This window comes from Pinus tabuliformis, chromosome 6 (assembly GCF_031772625.1).
Source record: "Pinus tabuliformis cultivar Carrire ecotype Pingquan chromosome 6, CPIR1, whole genome shotgun sequence".
Lineage (NCBI taxonomy): Eukaryota > Viridiplantae > Streptophyta > Pinopsida > Pinales > Pinaceae > Pinus > Pinus tabuliformis.
Genome location: NC_142292.1, coordinates 944,958,935 through 944,978,517, shown reverse-complemented (window position 1 = coordinate 944,978,517; position 19,583 = coordinate 944,958,935). Strand labels below are relative to the sequence as shown.

Sequence of the window (19,583 nt, the reverse complement as noted above, 5' to 3'; positions counted from 1 at the left end):
TGGGAAAATGGGACTTTTAGCTTGTGATTAATGAAAGATACTTTGCTTAGTTGTTGGTTCTCAGAACAATTTTTCTGGCTAGTAAACTTGCTGAATGGAGAAGTTTATAAAGCATTCCTGGACTCTTTATACGGTAAAGTCAGCATACACGCCAGTTATTTGACATATTAATTACTAGTATTTATTATAATCCATTACCAGCATTTGCTTTCTCTGTATCTTCAGTGATTAGCACAAATGAATTATTTGAAAGGTATCAACTTAGAGATTCAGTTCTATTTTGGGGAAAGCAGCAACAGTGTCTTTGTACGGAATAGATTATTATTAGTTTTGCTTAAATACAAGACATTTATCTTCATAGCTTTCAACATATTTCATTCATCTTATACATGGCATTTGCGACTGATTTTTTCAGGCATTGGTGTTCTTAAATTATTCCAAATCTCATGTTTTTTCCGTCAAGAAGTTTATTTTTTTCCAAATAGCAGGTAAATAGCTATAGAAACATATTTGAAAAATGGAGTGTAATTTCGGGAGAGGTTGTGGTGACTTCATGGAAAGTTACACCCTACAGTAAACAGAAATAGCACAATGTGCGTGACCATTATAGGACACGGATCCTTGATGACATCCAGATGGTCCATATGTAACTACAAACACCATAGATAATTGATGTGACACACATTATTACAAGCCATTCTACCCTAGCATTCACTTCTACCGGGAGGGCACATTTAAGACATGGGCATGTTTATTAATGTTTTTGTACCATATAAATGAGGGTGCTTTTGTCCTAGTTTGGAAATCATACTAGCGGATGTTGCAGCTTATAAATCAATCTTGTCTGTACATTGAATTGCATGTCTAATTGGTCAGAATGCTTATGTGTTGTCTTCAGGAGATGATATGTCATTGGATGACTTATCAGCCAATGAAAGAAAATATTTCTTGCGGGCTGTAGCATCAGGTAAAATAAGTCACATGGTAAGACCTTGGGAACCATGGTGGTTGAAGCCTTCTGCACATACAATCTCACTTTCCAGTCAAGGATGTCAACTTATTCAGTCACTGGACATATCAAATGATCGAATGTCAAGGGTTCTTAGTCCAGGAGTTGCAAATTTGGGTGAGAATGACCTGAGTGATATACCAGCTGGTCCGGAGAATCCCTTATCTTCAGTAGGGCAATTGACTAAATCGGATCCATCACCCTTACTGGCTGTTCATATGGTTGATGTGATATACAATTACTGCTTTACTCTCCGGTTCTTTAATGGAGACTGGAAAAGTGATCCCCTGGATGCAACAATGGTTTGTTTAAGTTTGTCTGCAGTATTAAGTCAGGTAGCTTTGCCAGAGACTGTTAGTGAAGCTTTGTCAAAGTGTTTAGAGACATCATGTTCCGCAAGCTTCAAACATGCTGGTGGATTGAGATTTGGGATTTGCCTTTTTGATGATGTGCATGCTCTTCTAAGGCTAGGTAGGGCAACCCTTGTATGCGCACTTATGGACTTGTACAAGCTACTTGAGGCAGCTGCAAAGGTGGTCAAAGGTGAAAGATCCAAGAAAAGGGAACATGCTAGTAAACAGATGATAGCAAACCACGAAGCTAGGAGAGAAGAAATAAGAAATGATGGTCGGAAGAGTCTTCAATTTGCTTTAAAGAAAGTCTACTTCCTGATGTGTTGGACTAATGAACAACCGAAAGAAGTTTGGACTTCCCTGGCTGCTCTTGTAGAAGTTGAAAAGAATACTCTTCCTGCAAGAGATTCTGGAAATATTGCAGTGAATACTTTGAATGTTAATAGACAGGAAAACCAAAAGCCCAAGGTTGTGATTGAAGAGGTTTTGTAAGAGTTGTGCTAGAAACAGAAGTTTCTGTACATGAATATTGATTTATAGTCATTTGTATCTAATCAAGAAAAGCTCATTATTTGTGTTTTCTCCTTATTTTAGTGTCTGATTTATGAGCTCATAATTTGGAATTTCTCAGTTTTGGGGATAAATTTATATTTTTGATCATTTTAGTTGTGTTCTTAAATTTTAATGCATATGTTTAGACAACTGATGGGAAAATGGGACTTTTAGCTTGTGATTAATGAAAGATACTTTGCTTAGTTGTTGGTTCTCAGAACAATTTTTCTGGCTAGTAAACTTGCTGAATGGAGAAGTTTATAAAGCATTCCTGGACTCTTTATACGGTAAAGTCAGCATACACGCCAGTTATTTGACATATTAATTACTAGTATTTATTATAATCCATTACCAGCATTTGCTTTCTCTGTATCTTCAGTGATTAGCACAAATGAATTATTTGAAAGGTATCAACTTAGAGATTCAGTTCTATTTTGGGGAAAGCAGCAACAGTGTCTTTGTACGGAATAGATTATTATTAGTTTTGCTTAAATACAAGACATTTATCTTCATAGCTTTCAACATATTTCATTCATCTTATACATGGCATTTGCGACTGATTTTTTCAGGCATTGGTGTTCTTAAATTATTCCAAATCTCATGTTTTTTCCGTCAAGAAGTTTATTTTTTTCCAAATAGCAGGTAAATAGCTATAGAAACATATTTGAAAAATGGAGTGTAATTTCGGGAGAGGTTGTGGTGACTTCATGGAAAGTTACACCCTACAGTAAACAGAAATAGCACAATGTGCGTGACCATTATAGGACACGGATCCTTGATGACATCCAGATGGTCCATATGTAACTACAAACACCATAGATAATTGATGTGACACACATTATTACAAGCCATTCTACCCTAGCATTCACTTCTACCGGGAGGGCACATTTAAGACATGGGCATGTTTATTAATGTTTTTGTACCATATAAATGAGGGTGCTTTTGTCCTAGTTTGGAAATCATACTAGCGGATGTTGCAGCTTATAAATCAATCTTGTCTGTACATTGAATTGCATGTCTAATTGGTCAGAATGCTTATGTGTTGTCTTCAGGAGATGATATGTCATTGGATGACTTATCAGCCAATGAAAGAAAATATTTCTTGCGGGCTGTAGCATCAGGTAAAATAAGTCACATGGTAAGACCTTGGGAACCATGGTGGTTGAAGCCTTCTGCACATACAATCTCACTTTCCAATCAAGGATGTCAACTTATTCAGTCACTGGACATATCAAATGATCGAATGTCAAGGGTTCTTAGTCCAGGAGTTGCAAATTTGGGTGAGAATGACCTGAGTGATATACCAGCTGGTCCGGAGAATCCCTTATCTTCAGCAAGGCATGTTAGACTCTGTCTCATGTCAGAGATTGATTCTTCTTCAAAACCCTGTTTTGAAGAAGAAATCATTAATATGTTGCTTTTTTATGTAGTTTGTTCTTTAGCTCTTCAAATGGCAGCGACTTCGAGCTCCTACCTCTGTAAAATCACAAAGAAAACAAAGCATACAGCAAACTCTACTGTTGATGAATTTGGTCAAGTTTTATCTTCATATGGTTTCAACTATCATGGCACAGAGGTTCTCTACAGTGGCACCTACAGAGCTTACTTGTGAAATATTCATTGGTCCAGTTTACTATCAACGACTTCATCATATGGTGTCAGATAAATTTCCGGAAAGATGGAAAGACAATACTTTCAAATGTAATTCAGGAACAAGCACTCTAGTTATTAAGGGCTTGAAGAAGCTTCATGGTGCCAATTTCACTATTATACCTGATCGCATAGAAGCTGGTACATTTTTATTGCTGCTGCTATGACTCGCTCATCAATTTCAATGTCCCCTGTTGTCCCAAAGCATTTAACATCACTGATAAGCAAGCTCAAAATACATTGGATGCAGAATCCAACTCAGAGGGCCTGATGGCTTACGGATTTTTCCATCTGAGTTCCTGAGAGGCGTGGATATGACAGCACTTCCATACCCTGGGTTTCTTACTGATTTGCAGCCTCAGTTGATGACATTATTGACTATGTGCAATGGTCAAAGTGTTGTCGAAGAAACAGTTTTTGAAGGGCGGATGAGACATGTTGAAGAACTGAGAAGCTTGGAGCTAAAATATTACAGGTCAAGTGGAGCTTGCTTGTAACTGTGGATCGAAAGAATAAGCTAAAGCATGAAAGGATCCAAAGGCTGCTGTGATGTTCCTTTAAACCGCCATTCTGGATTCTTCATTTAGTATTTACATTGCATTTTTCTTTAGTGATTGGAGCCCTTGCGATGTATGAAGGGCACATTCTTTCCATTTCAAACATATTGGAGTTCCAGTGAGCTCAGGTCTAATCGCTCTCAGAATCGACAGAAGAGAAATAGTCTACTGTTCAACTTTAAAAAATGACGTGTTTAGACTGCAGCAAACATAATGGAGCAATGAATAAGCTGACTGAATAGCCCAACATGATGACTGCTAGTCTCTTTATTACCATTGGAGCTTGTTCAGGAACATGGAGATTGTAATGGTAAATTGTATAACCCGTTGGGGCAATAGAAGGTTGATACCACGTGGGCCATTGAGGGAACATTTGATTGCATTGAGACGGGCAGATATAATAGTTTTGCATCATACAGATTTGATATCAAAAGAAAAATATTAATATATCATGGCTATGTTGGAGTGTTTACTTGAGGAGGAAATCCCTATTTTTGGTAGCAAAATGGTCCCGTGCCATTTCTTCAGATTACAGTGCGGAGCTTCAGTGATTCCTTTGAACGTAGTGCACAATATGGTTGTATTGTGTGTTTCTGGCCTTGGTTGTCCAAAGTTACTTTCGTTAGCTATGAATGTTTGAGCCATTAAATTACACCCAGCAATTGATCATGAGTAGCAAAAAGCCTATGATTTCCAGACATACAGGCTCATATCAAAATCCGTGGAATGATTAACTGAAGGTCTTTCCAAGCAGCATGTATCAGCAGTGGCTTTTCGTTCACATATTGACTCAAAATCAGTAATGAGATTCAGCAGATTCCCGTCTTTTGAAGATGGATTAACTGCTGCAAGTACGCTAAATCTGCTGCATCTTTTTATGCCAGATTCTATCATCACAGAGAATCAACATTAGGTGTTCTATAACCTCAGTGAAAATACTTAAGTGCATAAATCACTTTGACTTTGTCTTTTTATGTTTTGAACGAAAATATGGTTTTTCTTGCAAGGAAATGGACAATTAATTGGAGTGGATGAACCAGTTGATAATTTCAACTATGGAGAAGCCTATCCTATGTTGAGCACGGTGAATGACCTTGGGTTTCGACCTCAATACTTTCAGAATCAACCTACAGGCGTACAATTAGCATGTGCAGGTTTCCCGTTCAATTGATTCTGGATCAGTAAAAGGTTTTCCAAAATCTGTCACAGAAGCACAAAATCAGAATCTTATCTGTGGAAAAGATCTGGTTATAGACATAAGTACGCAGTGAATATATTTGTTTCAGAGGGAGGTGCTGTATCAGTTTTTGAGACTATCAATAAGTGAGGAATGTGATTAATTGAGCCTACAGGGCCAAAGATTGAATTGACATGTGTATGAATCAGACCTGCTTTGTTGTAATGGCGTGGACCAATATTGCTATGCGTTGAGCATTATTGTAGATTCAATGTTGAGTTGAATTTCTGGGTTGAGTGTTGGGAGTGTATATGCCCACAAATAAATCGTGACCAAGGTGTGGTCAAATCCTTGGCGAGAATTTCCATCTCTGTGCTAATGAACCAAAACACTAATCGAAGTGAAGAGATTGCTATTTGAAATAAAATCAAATGCTGTGAACGTTGAGTTCCATTGCTGGATGAAATCAAATGTGCAAGTCAAACAAAACTCTGTTGGTTGAAGATACATGTGAATGTATGGAGAAATATTCGCTGAAGCAGAGGAACGTGGTCATACTTGGGATAGGCGTTGTTTGATAGCTGGCATTGATCGCATAGTTTTAATCCGGGCTCTTAAACTGCTAGAGCAACGTGGGAAAATTTGGCTCACGTCCTTGACACCTGGTCCTTCACTTCAGCCACCTAAAGACAGCTGTTACCAGATGCATAAGATTCGTTTTCTTATCTATAACCTCAGTTAATCAGCGCTCCAAAGATTTCAAAAGAAACGAATTCGCCTATTTCGATCCTCAATCATGATTTCATGGGATTTTTGCTCCAGATTTATCTCTTAATTGGCCAATTATCATAAGATTTAGAGAAATGTTGTATCCTGTTTAGAGTAGTTGAAACGCCCTTTCATAATTTCTGTAATGTCAGTTTAAACAGCGCCCCTGTTTTTGGGGGTCGATCTGTTCTTTTTTCTAAAATAGTTTATTTATTGTATTAAAAAAATCATGAGAAGGAGAGGAGAAAAATTCTGAGTGCTGGAGGAGAACTGAGCTCCATTGTACAGTCAGTGACAGAGGGATTTTTAATGAAAATTTCACAGCTCTGATTTCTGAGATTCATGTGGTATGTTAATTTAGCATAAGTTTTCCCTTTGTCTCATATGTAAACTGTTATGTTTCATTCACCTCATGATCATTTCTAATTGAGCAAATGAAGTGTTTAGGTAGAATTCATAGTATTATATGCTCTGCCTATAAGTTTGTTCAATTCAATGTTTTCTTCTGTTTGACAAGGATTCAGTGCTATGCCCTTGTCAGCGCCTCACCATTCTTGCCATCCCATTTAAAATCTAGATTTGATGCTAAATTCCTTGCCTACATTGCCTCAGTCGTCAACCTGTGTTGTTCATTATATTTCTCTGTTTGAAGCTGTGATTTTGCCCATGCAGCCCAGAAAAACCCCGTTATTTAATTAAAAACCCCAAATCAATCATTCTAATCAGTTTACTAGCCTAATATCAGTGTTACCCATTTGGTCATCTCATCAATTGAAGATCTACCGAGTTTGACCGGAGAGAGCCTTCTCCTGCCTCGTAGGGCTAGCTACGAGGCTGAATGGTTTGATGTAGCTTTGAGATTTGCCTTTTCAGCCTGAGGTGAAATTTCAAGTGCTAAGAGGGCAATTGACTAAATCGGATCCATCACCCTTACTGGCTGTTCATATGGTTGACGTGATATACAGTTACTGCTTTACTCTTCGGTTCTTTAATGGAGACTGGAAAAGTGATCCCCTGGATGCAGCAATGGTTTGTTTAAGTTTGTCTGCAGTATTAAGTCAGGTAGCTTTGCCAGAGACTGTTAGTGAAGCTTTGTCAAAGTGTTTAGAGACATCATGTTCCGCAAGCTTCAAACATGCTGGTGGATTGAGATTTGGGATTTGCCTTTTTGATGATGTGCATGCTCTTCTAAGGCTAGGTAGGGCAACCCTTGTATGCGCACTTATGGACTTGTACAGGCTACTTGAGGCAGCTGCAAAGGTGGTCAAAGGTGAAAGATCCAAGAAAAGGGAACATGCTAGTAAACAGATGATAGCAAATCACGAAGCTAGGAGAGAAGAAATAAGAAATGATGGTCGGAAGAGTCTTCAATTTGCTTTAAAGAAAGTCTACTTCCTGATGTGTTGGACTAATGAACAACCGAAAGAAGTTTGGACTTCCCTGGCTGCTCTTGTAGAAGTTGAAAAGAATACTCTTCCTGCAAGAGATTCTGGAAATATTGCAGTGAATACTTTGAATGTTAATAGACAGGAAAACCAAAAGCCCAAGGTTGTGATTGAAGAGGTTTTGTAAGAGTTGTGCTAGAAACAGAAGTTTCTGTACATGAATATTGATTTATAGTCATTTGTATCTAATCAAGAAAAGCTCATTATTTGTGTTTTCTCCTTATTTTAGTGTCTGATTTATGAGCTCATAATTTGGAATTTCTCAGGTTGTGGGGATAAATTTATATTTTTGATCATTTTAGTTGTGTTCTTAAATTTTAATGCATATGTTTAGACAACTGATGGGAAAATGGGACTTTTAGCTTGTGATTAATGAAAGATACTTTGCTTAGTTGTTGGTTCTCAGAACAATTTTCTGGCTAGTAAACTTGCTGAATGGAGAAGTTTATAAAGCATTCCTGGACTCTTTATACGGTAAAGTCAGCATACACGCCAGTTATTTGACATATTAATTACTAGTATTTATTATAATCCATTACCAGCATTTGCTTTCTCTGTATCTTCAGTGATTAGCACAAATGAATTATTTGAAAGGTATCAACTTAGAGATTCAGTTCTATTTTGGGGAAAGCAGCAACAGTGTCTTTGTACGGAATAGATTATTATTAGTTTTGCTTAAATACAAGACATTTATCTTCATAGCTTTCAACATATTTCATTCATCTTATACATGGCATTTGCGACTGATTTTTTCAGGCATTGGTGTTCTTAAATTATTCCAAATCTCATGTTTTTTCCGTCAAGAAGTTTATTTTTTTCCAAATAGCAGGTAAATAGCTATAGAAACATATTTGAAAAATGGAGTGTAATTTCGGGAGAGGTTGTGGTGACTTCATGGAAAGTTACACCCTACAGTAAACAGAAATAGAACAATGTGCGTGACCATTATAGGACACGGATCCTTGATGACATCCAGATGGTCCATATGTAACTACAAACAGCATAGATAATTGATGTGACACACATTATTACAAGCCATTCTACCCTAGCATTCACTTCTACCGGGAGGGCACATTTAAGACATGGGCATGTTTATTAATGTTTTTGTACCATATAAATGAGGGTGCTTTTGTCCTAGTTTGGAAATCATACTAGCGGATGTTGCAGCTTATAAATCAATCTTGTATGTACATTGAATTGCATGTCTAATCTTGTCTGAACTCCTTTATACCAGCGTGAAGGTGCCCCTCTTAATTGCGAAATAGGGAATTGTGTCTAGGGCTGGGATAGCTGCCAGATACGACACTTCCTTACTGCAGCTAGGGCAGACTTTGAGATAGCACAATAGGAACCCTTTTAGGCAGCGTATCTTACACTGCTAGAGATGGCCAGATCTTGTCATTTTCTGTGGCTAGGGCAAGATTATAGTCCTTCCATTAGGACTGCGACTTGCTGGGCATATAAACCTTCTACTTGACTGCGGCTAGGTCTTTCTACTAGGGCAATATTAAGGCTCTTCATTAGGGCAACGCTAGGGCTTCATTAGGGCAACGTTAGAGCTTCATTAGGGCATCATTAGAAACCTATCTTCATGACTGCGTTTAAGCCTTCATCTTCATGCCATCGTTAGGAGCTAGGGCATCTTCTTTAGGGTAGCGTAGATCCTTCTTTCCCATGGCAGCATCTAGGGCAACTCCTCTTAGGGCAGCGTATATTTTTAGGATCTCTCTTCCCACCAAAACCCAAAAACAAGTGGAGAGGAAGAGATCACAAGAAGAGTGTGTCCATATGACTAGCAAGCCACCTCTTTTTATACTAAAACGTTGAGCACAAGTGGGGGCAATTTGGTTGTTGGCCGACCTTGACGAATTGTCCCATATCACAAATAAATTCATATCTCCATGAATACACGTTGGAATCGGATTGATCTAAAGATCAATCCTACACCTCTCTACGAAAGGAATCTAAGAAAAATATCCGCTGCCATAAATAAGAAGACCCACAAGGAGTTTGGTCCTAGTTGCCAATTTTAACATTCCTTTTAATCAGGAACTTGTCAGAGCTCCCTCTTGGCTACGGACTCTTCTGGAATCTGTACATCAGTAAACTCTTCTTCTTGGGTCCTTCATCTGCTGATCGACTTCACTTCTTGATGTCATAAAATTCAGTTGATCTTCTTCCTTGTAGCGCAACAACCATCGATCACTTTTCTCCTTTGTTCGTCATGTCATTCCTTTCTTCATGGAAAGTGGCCTTCTTCATATTTGGAACCTTCGTCATATGGATACTTCTTCATCATGCTTCTTCTACCCATCACATAAATGCTAGTTGTACTTGTATTTACAACTCTTATTTGAGTAGCCTTGCATGAACTCATCCAGATATTTTTCAAGAAATCAGAACATATTAAATCAAATCATACCTTACGAGATGGCTCTTCATCATGACATCTTCTTGTAGTTATCAACATTATGCATTCATGTTGACACATCTCTCAAGGATATCCATTGTCAAGAGTCTTCATCTTTTTCCTCAGTCTTCATAACTTTCCGGGAGATTTCCTAGTCAAGTCTTTTTAGTCTTTTGGATGTTGATTGTCTTCATCAGGGTTGCATATCTCACAATCTCTTCCTTCTCCACACATTTCATTCCCAGGTGCTTTTAATCATATTTTCTTAATTGTGGTCAACCACCTCATACTTCATGAGGACATATTATCTTGATTTCATCTAGTGTGTCTTATGCCTTCTTGCATCCTTTCAAAGGAGGAGATCCTTTTTCTTTTGATCATGCTTCTCAATATAGAAGTAATGATCGATGTTACCTACAACCATGTGACATGACATTATAATATTAAACACAAGCACACATACCTTATTTTACCTTTAGGTCATCTAGGCTTCTTTCAACAACTTCCTTGATTGAAGTGTCTTCAACCCCTTGATTTGCTTCTTCTCTTATGTCACCATAACATCATTCATGAATTCCACAAGTTGGAGTTCTTGATGAAACACTTTCTTCCTTTCTAGATTGGTGAACCCTTCGATGATGATTCCATCAGAGAATCTTGAGGATCTTGTATATCCCCATCTGAGAGATGTTTCCCTTCTTGATGTATGATGAACCTTGTCCTGGATGACTTTCCTTCAATGTTTACTGAAGTTCTCAAGAGCCAGATCCTTCATGTTTGTTTGCCATGGATTTTGTCCTTCATGATTCCCATGGTGATGTTATGAGCTCTTGTTTCTAATGATTCCACGATGCCATGATGCATCTTATTAGCATGGTCATATCTATAACACAAGATTTAGGAGCTTATGATAGGACCCTTTTGTGAGGGATGCCATCTAGATCATAGTAGAGATCTGTTACTCCCTCTTTCCTTGGCCCTTTTCTTCAACTTCCTTCATCTTTCCGGTGATATGAGCTTCTTTCCATAATCTTTCCATAGCATTGAATCTTATCTATACTTATTTTGTCTTGCTTGAGGACCAAACTTGCCTTTCCTTTCTGCACATGTTTTAGTCCTTTAACCTTCAATACTTTTTCCATCAACTTGTCTTTCTCTATTTAGCATAGAGACCATAAATTGTTGAATGAGGTAACCTTCTTATCCCATTGATATTTGTTACCTTGTAAGTGCATTATAGATCGATGATTGCTATCTTCCTTCCTAGATTTTGTATATGAGACCTTATGAAGATATCCTACATCCTTTGATACCTTTTACTTTCATGTAGATCAGATTTCATGTGACCTTCTTCATTGCACCTTAAGAGAATGAGTTTATCATCTACATCACTTTGATGTCTCCAATATTGCTATGTGAGGGGATCTTTCATAAATATCCCTTTCCATAAATTCAGAGGAGACCTTTTGATGACTTCAGCTACTTAGAGGACTATGTCTATCTTCCTTCTCCATCCAATTTATAGATGTCCTTGGAAGTCATTTAACCAAACTTGATTATAGAATGAAAAGATACTTACTTGTCACGTGAAGATGAAATCTTCACCTTGATGCTTTCTTGAATGATCTCCTTCAATGAGATCTTTGCTTGGGCTGCCTGGTACAATTGAGTTCCAAGACTTTTCTTGAGACTTCCTTGCATTGTTTAGCACCAAGCACTACTGCTTTTATAATATGTTGAGATTACTTGATTCCTTGACTGTGAGGGTATGAAATCGAAATCAAGAATTTTGAGAGCACTGTCATGATGCCCATCCGAGATGTGGCATTGTGTTCTCCTTCTGAAGTGATATTGCTATAATGTATGATGTGATTGTATATCCTTGTAACCTTGTTGTAATGCTCCTTGTTGGAGTAGAACCTTGCTTGAGTTGAATAGCATGAACAAAGATTTTTGAGGCCTTTGAGCACTGTTCAATACCAAGCATCGAAACTGCTTCAGACTTAAGTCATTGAGATCTTTGTGGTATGACATATATTGTAATGACACCCAATTTGGGGCTAGCACTGAAACTGTGAGAGGTATTGTGTTTTCCTTCTTTTGACTGTGATCCAAATTCTGAGCACTAGCATTGGGAATTCACTTTAATTGAGATTACTTGATCTTGAATTGTCTTGCTGTTGTATACTGCTTGTTCAAGACTGATCTTTCAATTCCTTCAACTTGTTTTGATGCCCTTCTTGAAGCTGATCTGTTGAAGCATCTAGGGCATGCATATTAAGTTGATTCTTCTTTTAACATGATAACAATTTGTGAAGTCTTTAAACAATTTATCTTAGTTTGCTGTTTACTTCATTATTAGCATGTGTTTGTTAACTTCATCAAACTGCTATCAAAACAAAAGAGACAAGAACACCAATGTTTGGCTATCTTCCAGGGCCAAAACCTCTCCCTCTTGGAGAGGAAAATCCATGCTTAAATTCTTCTTATAGAGATTCCATTGACGAATACCAAGACCATGACTCTTGACACACTCTACCTCTCCAAGACCAAGACATCAATCCTCTTCGTATCACTGCTGAGATCATTATCTTCGTTGCATCACAAAGATCATCACCATTGGGATCTTCATCACTGTTGCAACACCGTGCCCTTCATCATTACTGCTGCAACACCATGACCTTCATCACTGTTGTTTATTTTGTCATTGTTCCTTGACAATTCTAGACTGCAATGATGACTGAGAGTGTATGCCTCTATCCGAGATTCCTTCTACTTATATCAATTGAGATCTAACACTTGCAGATATGCCGAGAGTATACCTTCATCCATATTCTGTGTCCTCATTCATGAAGTGGTCATCAAGATCATTATGTTGCTATAACATAGACAGATCCGTATGCTAGGTCGAGAATGTGACTCTTGTCACTTTTGATCACTGTTCACATTAGGCCGAGGCTGCAACATCACTTAGAGCTTTGACACTGCTGTTACTACAGGAGAACCATCAACATATGATGTTAGGACTGCCACCAAAGTTATTTCACCACAGTAATACCAAGATTGTTTGCTCATAGAGATGCTGAGGATATTCGGCCTTCTCATCACTACTGCGTCAATCATTATGCTCCATTTATGCGAGGGCTTGACTGCACCTAAACCCCATCCGAGGTGCAGTCAAGCCCTAACTGCGGCTGCTCCCTCATTGCGGCTCCTCTTCATGATTGCAATACCCTTACTCTTGACTGCGGCTCCCTCTCATTCAAGACTGCGGCTCCTACTGCGGCTACATGCCTTTACTGCGGCTCCTCCTTTATGCGAGTTCTGTCCCTGTCTTTTTGCAGATACCCCAACAGGGTATTTATAGTGGTTGTGCACTCTATTTGAGCTGACGTGAACCAGGAACATTGTGACTATTATTCCAAGCTGACATGACTTATTTATGCATTTAATTCATTTATTTTGAGCCGAATTGATCATTTCTTTCTTGCTTTGCTTGCAGAATTTGGAAGGCTTCTTTTGAGGCATTGATCTTGGTCTTGGAGGGCTGTTAGACAACTTTGAAGACTTGTACATATTGACATGAACTCGTGAAGAGTTTCCATACACATGACATGACTCATTGACATTTAAATAAATCTTGAAGACATCAAGAAGAAGTCTTTCACCTAGTGACACTTCTTGCTCATGAAACCCATGTAGCAAGATTACAAAAATAATTTATTTCCTTTCATTACATCAAATACAAAGATCATGTCATTATGAAGACCAAACCTAGTTACACTTTTTTCAACATGATCCTTAAGTGTCTCCTTTTGCTGCCCTTTCCTTGACTTTAGCACCTTAGCTCTGAAACCATGTTGACGAATTTAGGGCAAATGTAGTTAATGTGATTCTTCTTAGCATGATAACTATTTGTGAGGTGCTTTTCAATTTTTCTTCTTATTCCAATCTACACTGATTATTATTAGAGTGTGTCTTTGTTAGTTTATCAAATATCTACCAAAACAAAGAGACAAGAACACAAGATGTTGGCATCCTGCCAAGGCCAAAAGCTCTCCCTCTTGGAGAGGAAAACCCACATAAAATTCTTCTTATAGAGATTCCAATTGACAAATACCAAGACCATGACCCTTGACCTACTAGGCCACTCCAAGACCAAGACACCAATCCTCCTCTTCATCAATGCTGAGATCATCATCACTGCTGCCTCATCACCGAGGTCTTCATCAATGAGATCTTCATATGTATAGGAGAGCTGCATGTAGATTCATTGAAATCACGAGTCTCATCATGATTGAGATCATGACCTTTATATCTTCATCAAGAACGAGATTGTGACTGCACCTTAATGTATACCGAGATAGTGTGTTACTATGAGTTCCTTCCATCATGCCGAGACTATGTGTTACTATGAGATCCTTCCATCATGCCGAGAGTATCTCACTGTATTACCTATCCGAAATCGCAATAATACTTCTCCATCCGAGGTCCTGAATTGCTGCCTTAATTCGAGATTCTTGCAGCTCCTGTATCCATCCGAGGTTGTAGAGAAGTCCGAGATTTCTTGATTGTAATCATCACCGAGACTGTACCTTCCTGTACATCCGAAGTTACAGAGGAATCCGAATTTCTGTCTGTACTTTTGTGAAGTTCAGCGAGGTATTTATAGTGGTTATGCCTCCATAATAAGTCGACTGTCAATGTGAATTGATGTGTCTCTTTTATTGAGCCGACATGTCATTTGTACATACTTTGAGGCCGACATGACTGTCTTCTATATCTATTTTCTGGCTGCCTTCTAGGAGAGGATTGTGCTTGTCTTGGAGGGATGATCTAAACACTAGGTTGACTCATATATTTCGTAAATGCTCAAGAAGAGCTCTTTAATATTTTCTTTGACTCTTTGACTACCTAATGCTCTCAATGGGAGCAATACATGAACCTCTTGCTCATGAAACCCATGCAACAAGGAATAATAATATTTATTTTCTTTTACAAGTACAAAGATCAAAATTATATTTATGAAGACCGAACCTAGTTACACTTTCTTCAATGCACAACAAGCAGATTGTACACTATGGATCCCCACAACCATTCAAAGATTGCTTGTGGTTCATTTATTGGACGAGGAGGATGCACCTGATCCATCATGCCCAGCTGGCCGCAAACTTACACCATGCACTTGGCAGATGATCTAGGACCTTAACGATGATGTGGCATCACCTACACCATCATCCTAGCCCTTGCAAGTGATCTACAGGCATCTTCGATTTGTTTGGAGACCCATGAGGATACTTGTGTGCCCCCACATGTCATTTGGAGCACCATAGGTTATTACAAGGGGCCAACCCCTTGTCCATTGCTTTTGAGGGTCCTATTCTTCATTGTGGCACCCATGGACCTCATTAGGCCTCTTAGAGGCCCCTACGACATGCATAGATTATTATTTGACCTCTTGAGAGGCTTACTTTTCCATTTATGAACTAGTTTGGTGGGCTTGTCACCAAAAGTTGAATTATTAGAACATTATTTTAGTTTTGGGGCTTAGGTAGGCCAAGGAGGCTAATTCGAACTCCCAAGTTTTGTATAAATATTAAATACAAGTGAGATGAGCTCATTTGCTCATCATCACTTTGGTTTGGATCATTTCTCTCTCTTGAGATTTTCGCACTTTTTCTAGAGGATGAATTGGAGCTTTATGGATGAATTTTGATGTGTGGATATTGGTCTATCTTCTCTTGTTGCTTCTCTCTTGTCAATTGTGAATGGGTGGATATACTCTGTTACATGTAAGTACATGCTTTTAATGTTATTCTTGTTTTACTTTGTCATATACATCGAACTGAGATTTTCGCTGTTCTAGGGCTAATTGTTGCATGCATTTACTGCTTAAAATTGTGGAATTTGTCTCTGTTATAGCATCTCTCAATGTATGGGCTATGCAATCTGAGCAAAATTTAGGAGGGAACCTGCCTTGGTTTGCAAAAACCACCTCCAAAAACCACCTGCAGGTCCCCATCAACATGCCCAACCATCTGGCTTCCTAACCAGCTGCTTCTTTACAAAATCGGCTGATCAAGATCAGTTAGGTACCAAATCGGCCGGTTTGGTACCCAATCGGATATGACCAGTCAATGAATCAGGTTTATTGGGTCGGTTTGATATCTTAGGGAGCTAACTGGCCGGTTTTGACTGATTTTCAGTTCTACCGGACTGGTTTTTAAAATTGTGGTTTTGATTTAGGGTTTCTTTTAGGTTTTATAGTGTGTAGGAAGGGTGGTGGGTTGCAGTAGATATGAGAGGAAAAATATTAAATTTTATGCGTTTTTTAAAAATTTCCTTATTGAAAAAAAAGCCTGCCCAAAAATGCGTTACTTTGATGAATCTCTCGATAGACAAAGTACTTGAAGGTGTACTCAATTGTAGGGGGTGACAAAATTTGGGTTGAATACATACCCTGTAGGGTCCCCTAACTCAAGCAATACATTAGGTACATATAGGATGTACTAGGTATGTATCTGACATCCCCAGTATGACATTTCTGCAGGAAACACATTCCCAGGCTGAGGGTATGCATCCTTGTGTGACACCGGAAAATATCAAATGAACAGGAAATATTGCAGAAAACATTAGGGAATACAAGAGAGATACAAATCCTTCAAAAATTAACACTGTGCTTGCTCTTATGCCATATAAATAGAGAGCATTATGAAGTGAGAAAATTGGATATTTTATTAAATGTACAAAGAAATTCACCATTGCATAGGGATGCATATAAATATGAATTCACAACCTATGACTATCCAAATTCCCTATGACCATTCATTTCCCTATGTGAATTATTCCACATGCAACACATTATTGAAAAGTTGGCCTTGATAACAATAAACCTGGGTCACCTATCATTTATTGTGGCACTAACTTTGGTTTTTGTGTTATGCTCCTCACAATCATTATCCGTAATATTTATTCCTGGTTTGTAAGCTTTATTTTTGTGTATGTGATTTAGCTTCATCGTTTATTGTGGCACTAACTTTGGTTTTTGTGTTATGCTCCTCACAATCATTAGCCATAATATTTATTTCTGTTTTGTAAGCTTTATTTGTGTATGTGATTTAGCTTCATGTGTTGTTCCCTCTATCTCTAATTCGTATATCACATTTCTGAACAGACTTTCCACTTTCTGCGGAGACAATCCAAAAAATAGCTGAAGGTATATTGATTTTCAACATCTTAAGGCTTTCTTATTAATCGTTTTTCATGGTTCATTAGGACTGCAAATGATAGCTAAAAATATCTTATAACGTCATTATTGTCCTTATTTTCAAAGAAGATAAAAATCATGCTGGCATTAGAAGAAAGTAGATGATAAATGACCACGAATGGAAAATGCTGTTTTCAAGGAAGCAATTGCTTATGAATGTTATAACTAAAATATGCTAATATGAGCATCATTGATATAGGGTTTGTTAATTTTTAGTACCAGATCTGATTTATTTTTCTCAACAATTATTTTAAACTCAGAATTTTTTTCACCTAGTAAAATCTTTTTCTGAAACTGCTGAAAATAAATACATTGGCATTTTAAGTTTTAATTTCACAAAGAAAATTTACGGTGGAAATAAATATGGAAAATCAGCCACAGAAACAACAGAGTATTCTGCCCAACAAATTTACCTTCAATTTTAATTAACTCAGGAAAAATTGGGGCTCCCTTACCAGGGAAATTGACCCTCAGAGAAACACAGAAAACGCAACATAATAGAACCTGATTTTCAACTCCCTGAAGAATTCAGCCCACTGGAGATTCTTGGCCCTGGAAAAACTTTGTCTTCTCTATCTGCAAATTGGCCTCCTCTTTCCTGCTCTGTAGGGCCCTTTGTGCATTGGAGCTAGTTTCTCTTTTTCCCTTGTGCAAGCCTAGCTGGAAAAATCTCGGTCCCTCACAGATTTTGGGCTACTCCATGTTGAGAAACCAAGATGCTTATATATAATGATGATTTCTCTTGACTTGATAATTACTTGTGAATGTTTGTTGGCTTCTTATTGATATTATGTTCTTTTCATCAAGCAATTACTAAAAACATAAAGATCACAAAGAGACAAAGAACACCAGAAATTAAGCTCTAAGCAAAGAGCAAAACCCCACATGGGGGAAAACCCAAAAATCCTCTTCTTATAGAATCAGATCAAAGTGAGATATCCAAGGCCAAGACTGCCACAAAGATCCCAAGTCAGCCCTCCTTCAAGTCTCCTCCATCAAAGTCAACGCTGGTCAAACCTTGCCAAATCTGGTAAAATCACAGAATTTCGGACCTGCAGTTTGGATCTGTAATCTCACAGAGTTTCCCCAGTACCTTCGCACGTGTGAACAGAAACAAGCTAGAAAACTGAATTTTCTCTCTCCTTTGACTTCTCTCTCTCCTTTGACTTTTGCTGATTTTCTTTTTTTCTTGCAGAAAAATTGACGTGAGTGAGTGATGAATGAGGTCGAAGTGTCTTGTATTTATAGTTGTCCTAGAGATCGAATAGTTACCTCTTTAGGCTGACTTGACCAGAGAGGGGTGACTTGGTCTTGTGGAGGACAATTTTGACTTTTTGACTCAAATAAAATTTTTTTTTTTTCTTACAAGAAGTCCAACTGGGACTTTGACTCAATTACATTTCTTTGACTCATAATAAATTTTCTTTTGACTCAATAAACCCTATAAGCATGAAGAACATGCTTTGACTAAATAAAATTAATGATAATGAATATATTCAATGAATAATAAATACGTCAATGGTACATTTGAATTACATTATGAAGACTGACACTAGTTAGATTTTTTAACACTCCAAATCTCGACTCTCTCTCTCCCCACAAACTTGGCTTTCTCTTCCTTCTCCCAAAATCACCTAACTGCACACCTTTCTCATCTCTTTAGTCTCGAGTTTCTCTGTCTCACTCTCTTGAGAAAATCTCTCTCTCAATTGATGTGATGTGTTTTCATTCTCCCCCTTGTTGAAGTTGTAACTAGGTTCGGTCTTCATACTGTAAATTCATCATTGATGTATTTATCATATTTATTATATTTTTGTCAAAGCATGTTTTTCATGCTTAGAGTCAAAAAGGGTCAAAAATAATTTCTTGAGCCAAAAGAAAAAATATTTGAATCATGTCCCATTTGGACATTTGTAAGAAAAAGAAATTTGTATTTTATTTTGAGTCATTAGTACACAAGATGACCAAGTCGGCCCTCCTTGGACAAGTTGGCCTGGCCCTCTAGAGTGACACCTATTTGAGCCTTCTAGACAATTATATATAAGAGACAGTTCGACCTACTTGGAGCACATTCACATCACACAACAAGAAGTACATCTGAACCTAGCGAAGAAGTAGAAGAAGCCGAATCAAAGGAGATAGAAGATAAGTCAAAGACTAGAAGAATATTCCCTATTGACTGAATCTTTGACTAGTACCAGCTCGCTCGTGTGGAAGGACAAATTTTATGTGGAAGAGGCCGAAAATTCTGAGGTAGTTACAGGCCGAATTGCAACCCCTTGTTGCAGGTCTAAATTTCAGAAGTTTGACCAGATTTGAATGAGTTTGACCAATGTTGACTTTGACTTTTGGAGGTGACTTGGAGGAGGGTTGGACTTGGTATCTTGGTGGCAGT

The 19,583-nt window shown here is 38.0% G+C and overlaps 1 protein-coding gene across 3 annotated transcripts in view; it reads left to right on the top strand.

Annotated features, from left to right (window-relative positions):
- LOC149262051 (uncharacterized) overlaps positions 1 to 17,138 on the top strand; it is an 86,246-nt gene extending 69,108 nt beyond the window's left edge. For all 3 annotated transcript variants that reach the window (XM_089423276.1, XM_089423285.1, XM_089423282.1), the window contains exon 4: positions 17,096 to 17,138. In XM_089423276.1, the coding sequence (XP_089279402.1) occupies positions 17,096 to 17,131 (36 nt within the window). In that variant the 3' untranslated portion in view covers positions 17,132 to 17,138. The remainder of the gene's footprint in view (positions 1 to 17,095) is intronic.
- The last annotated feature ends 2,445 nt before the right edge of the window (positions 17,139 to 19,583 follow it).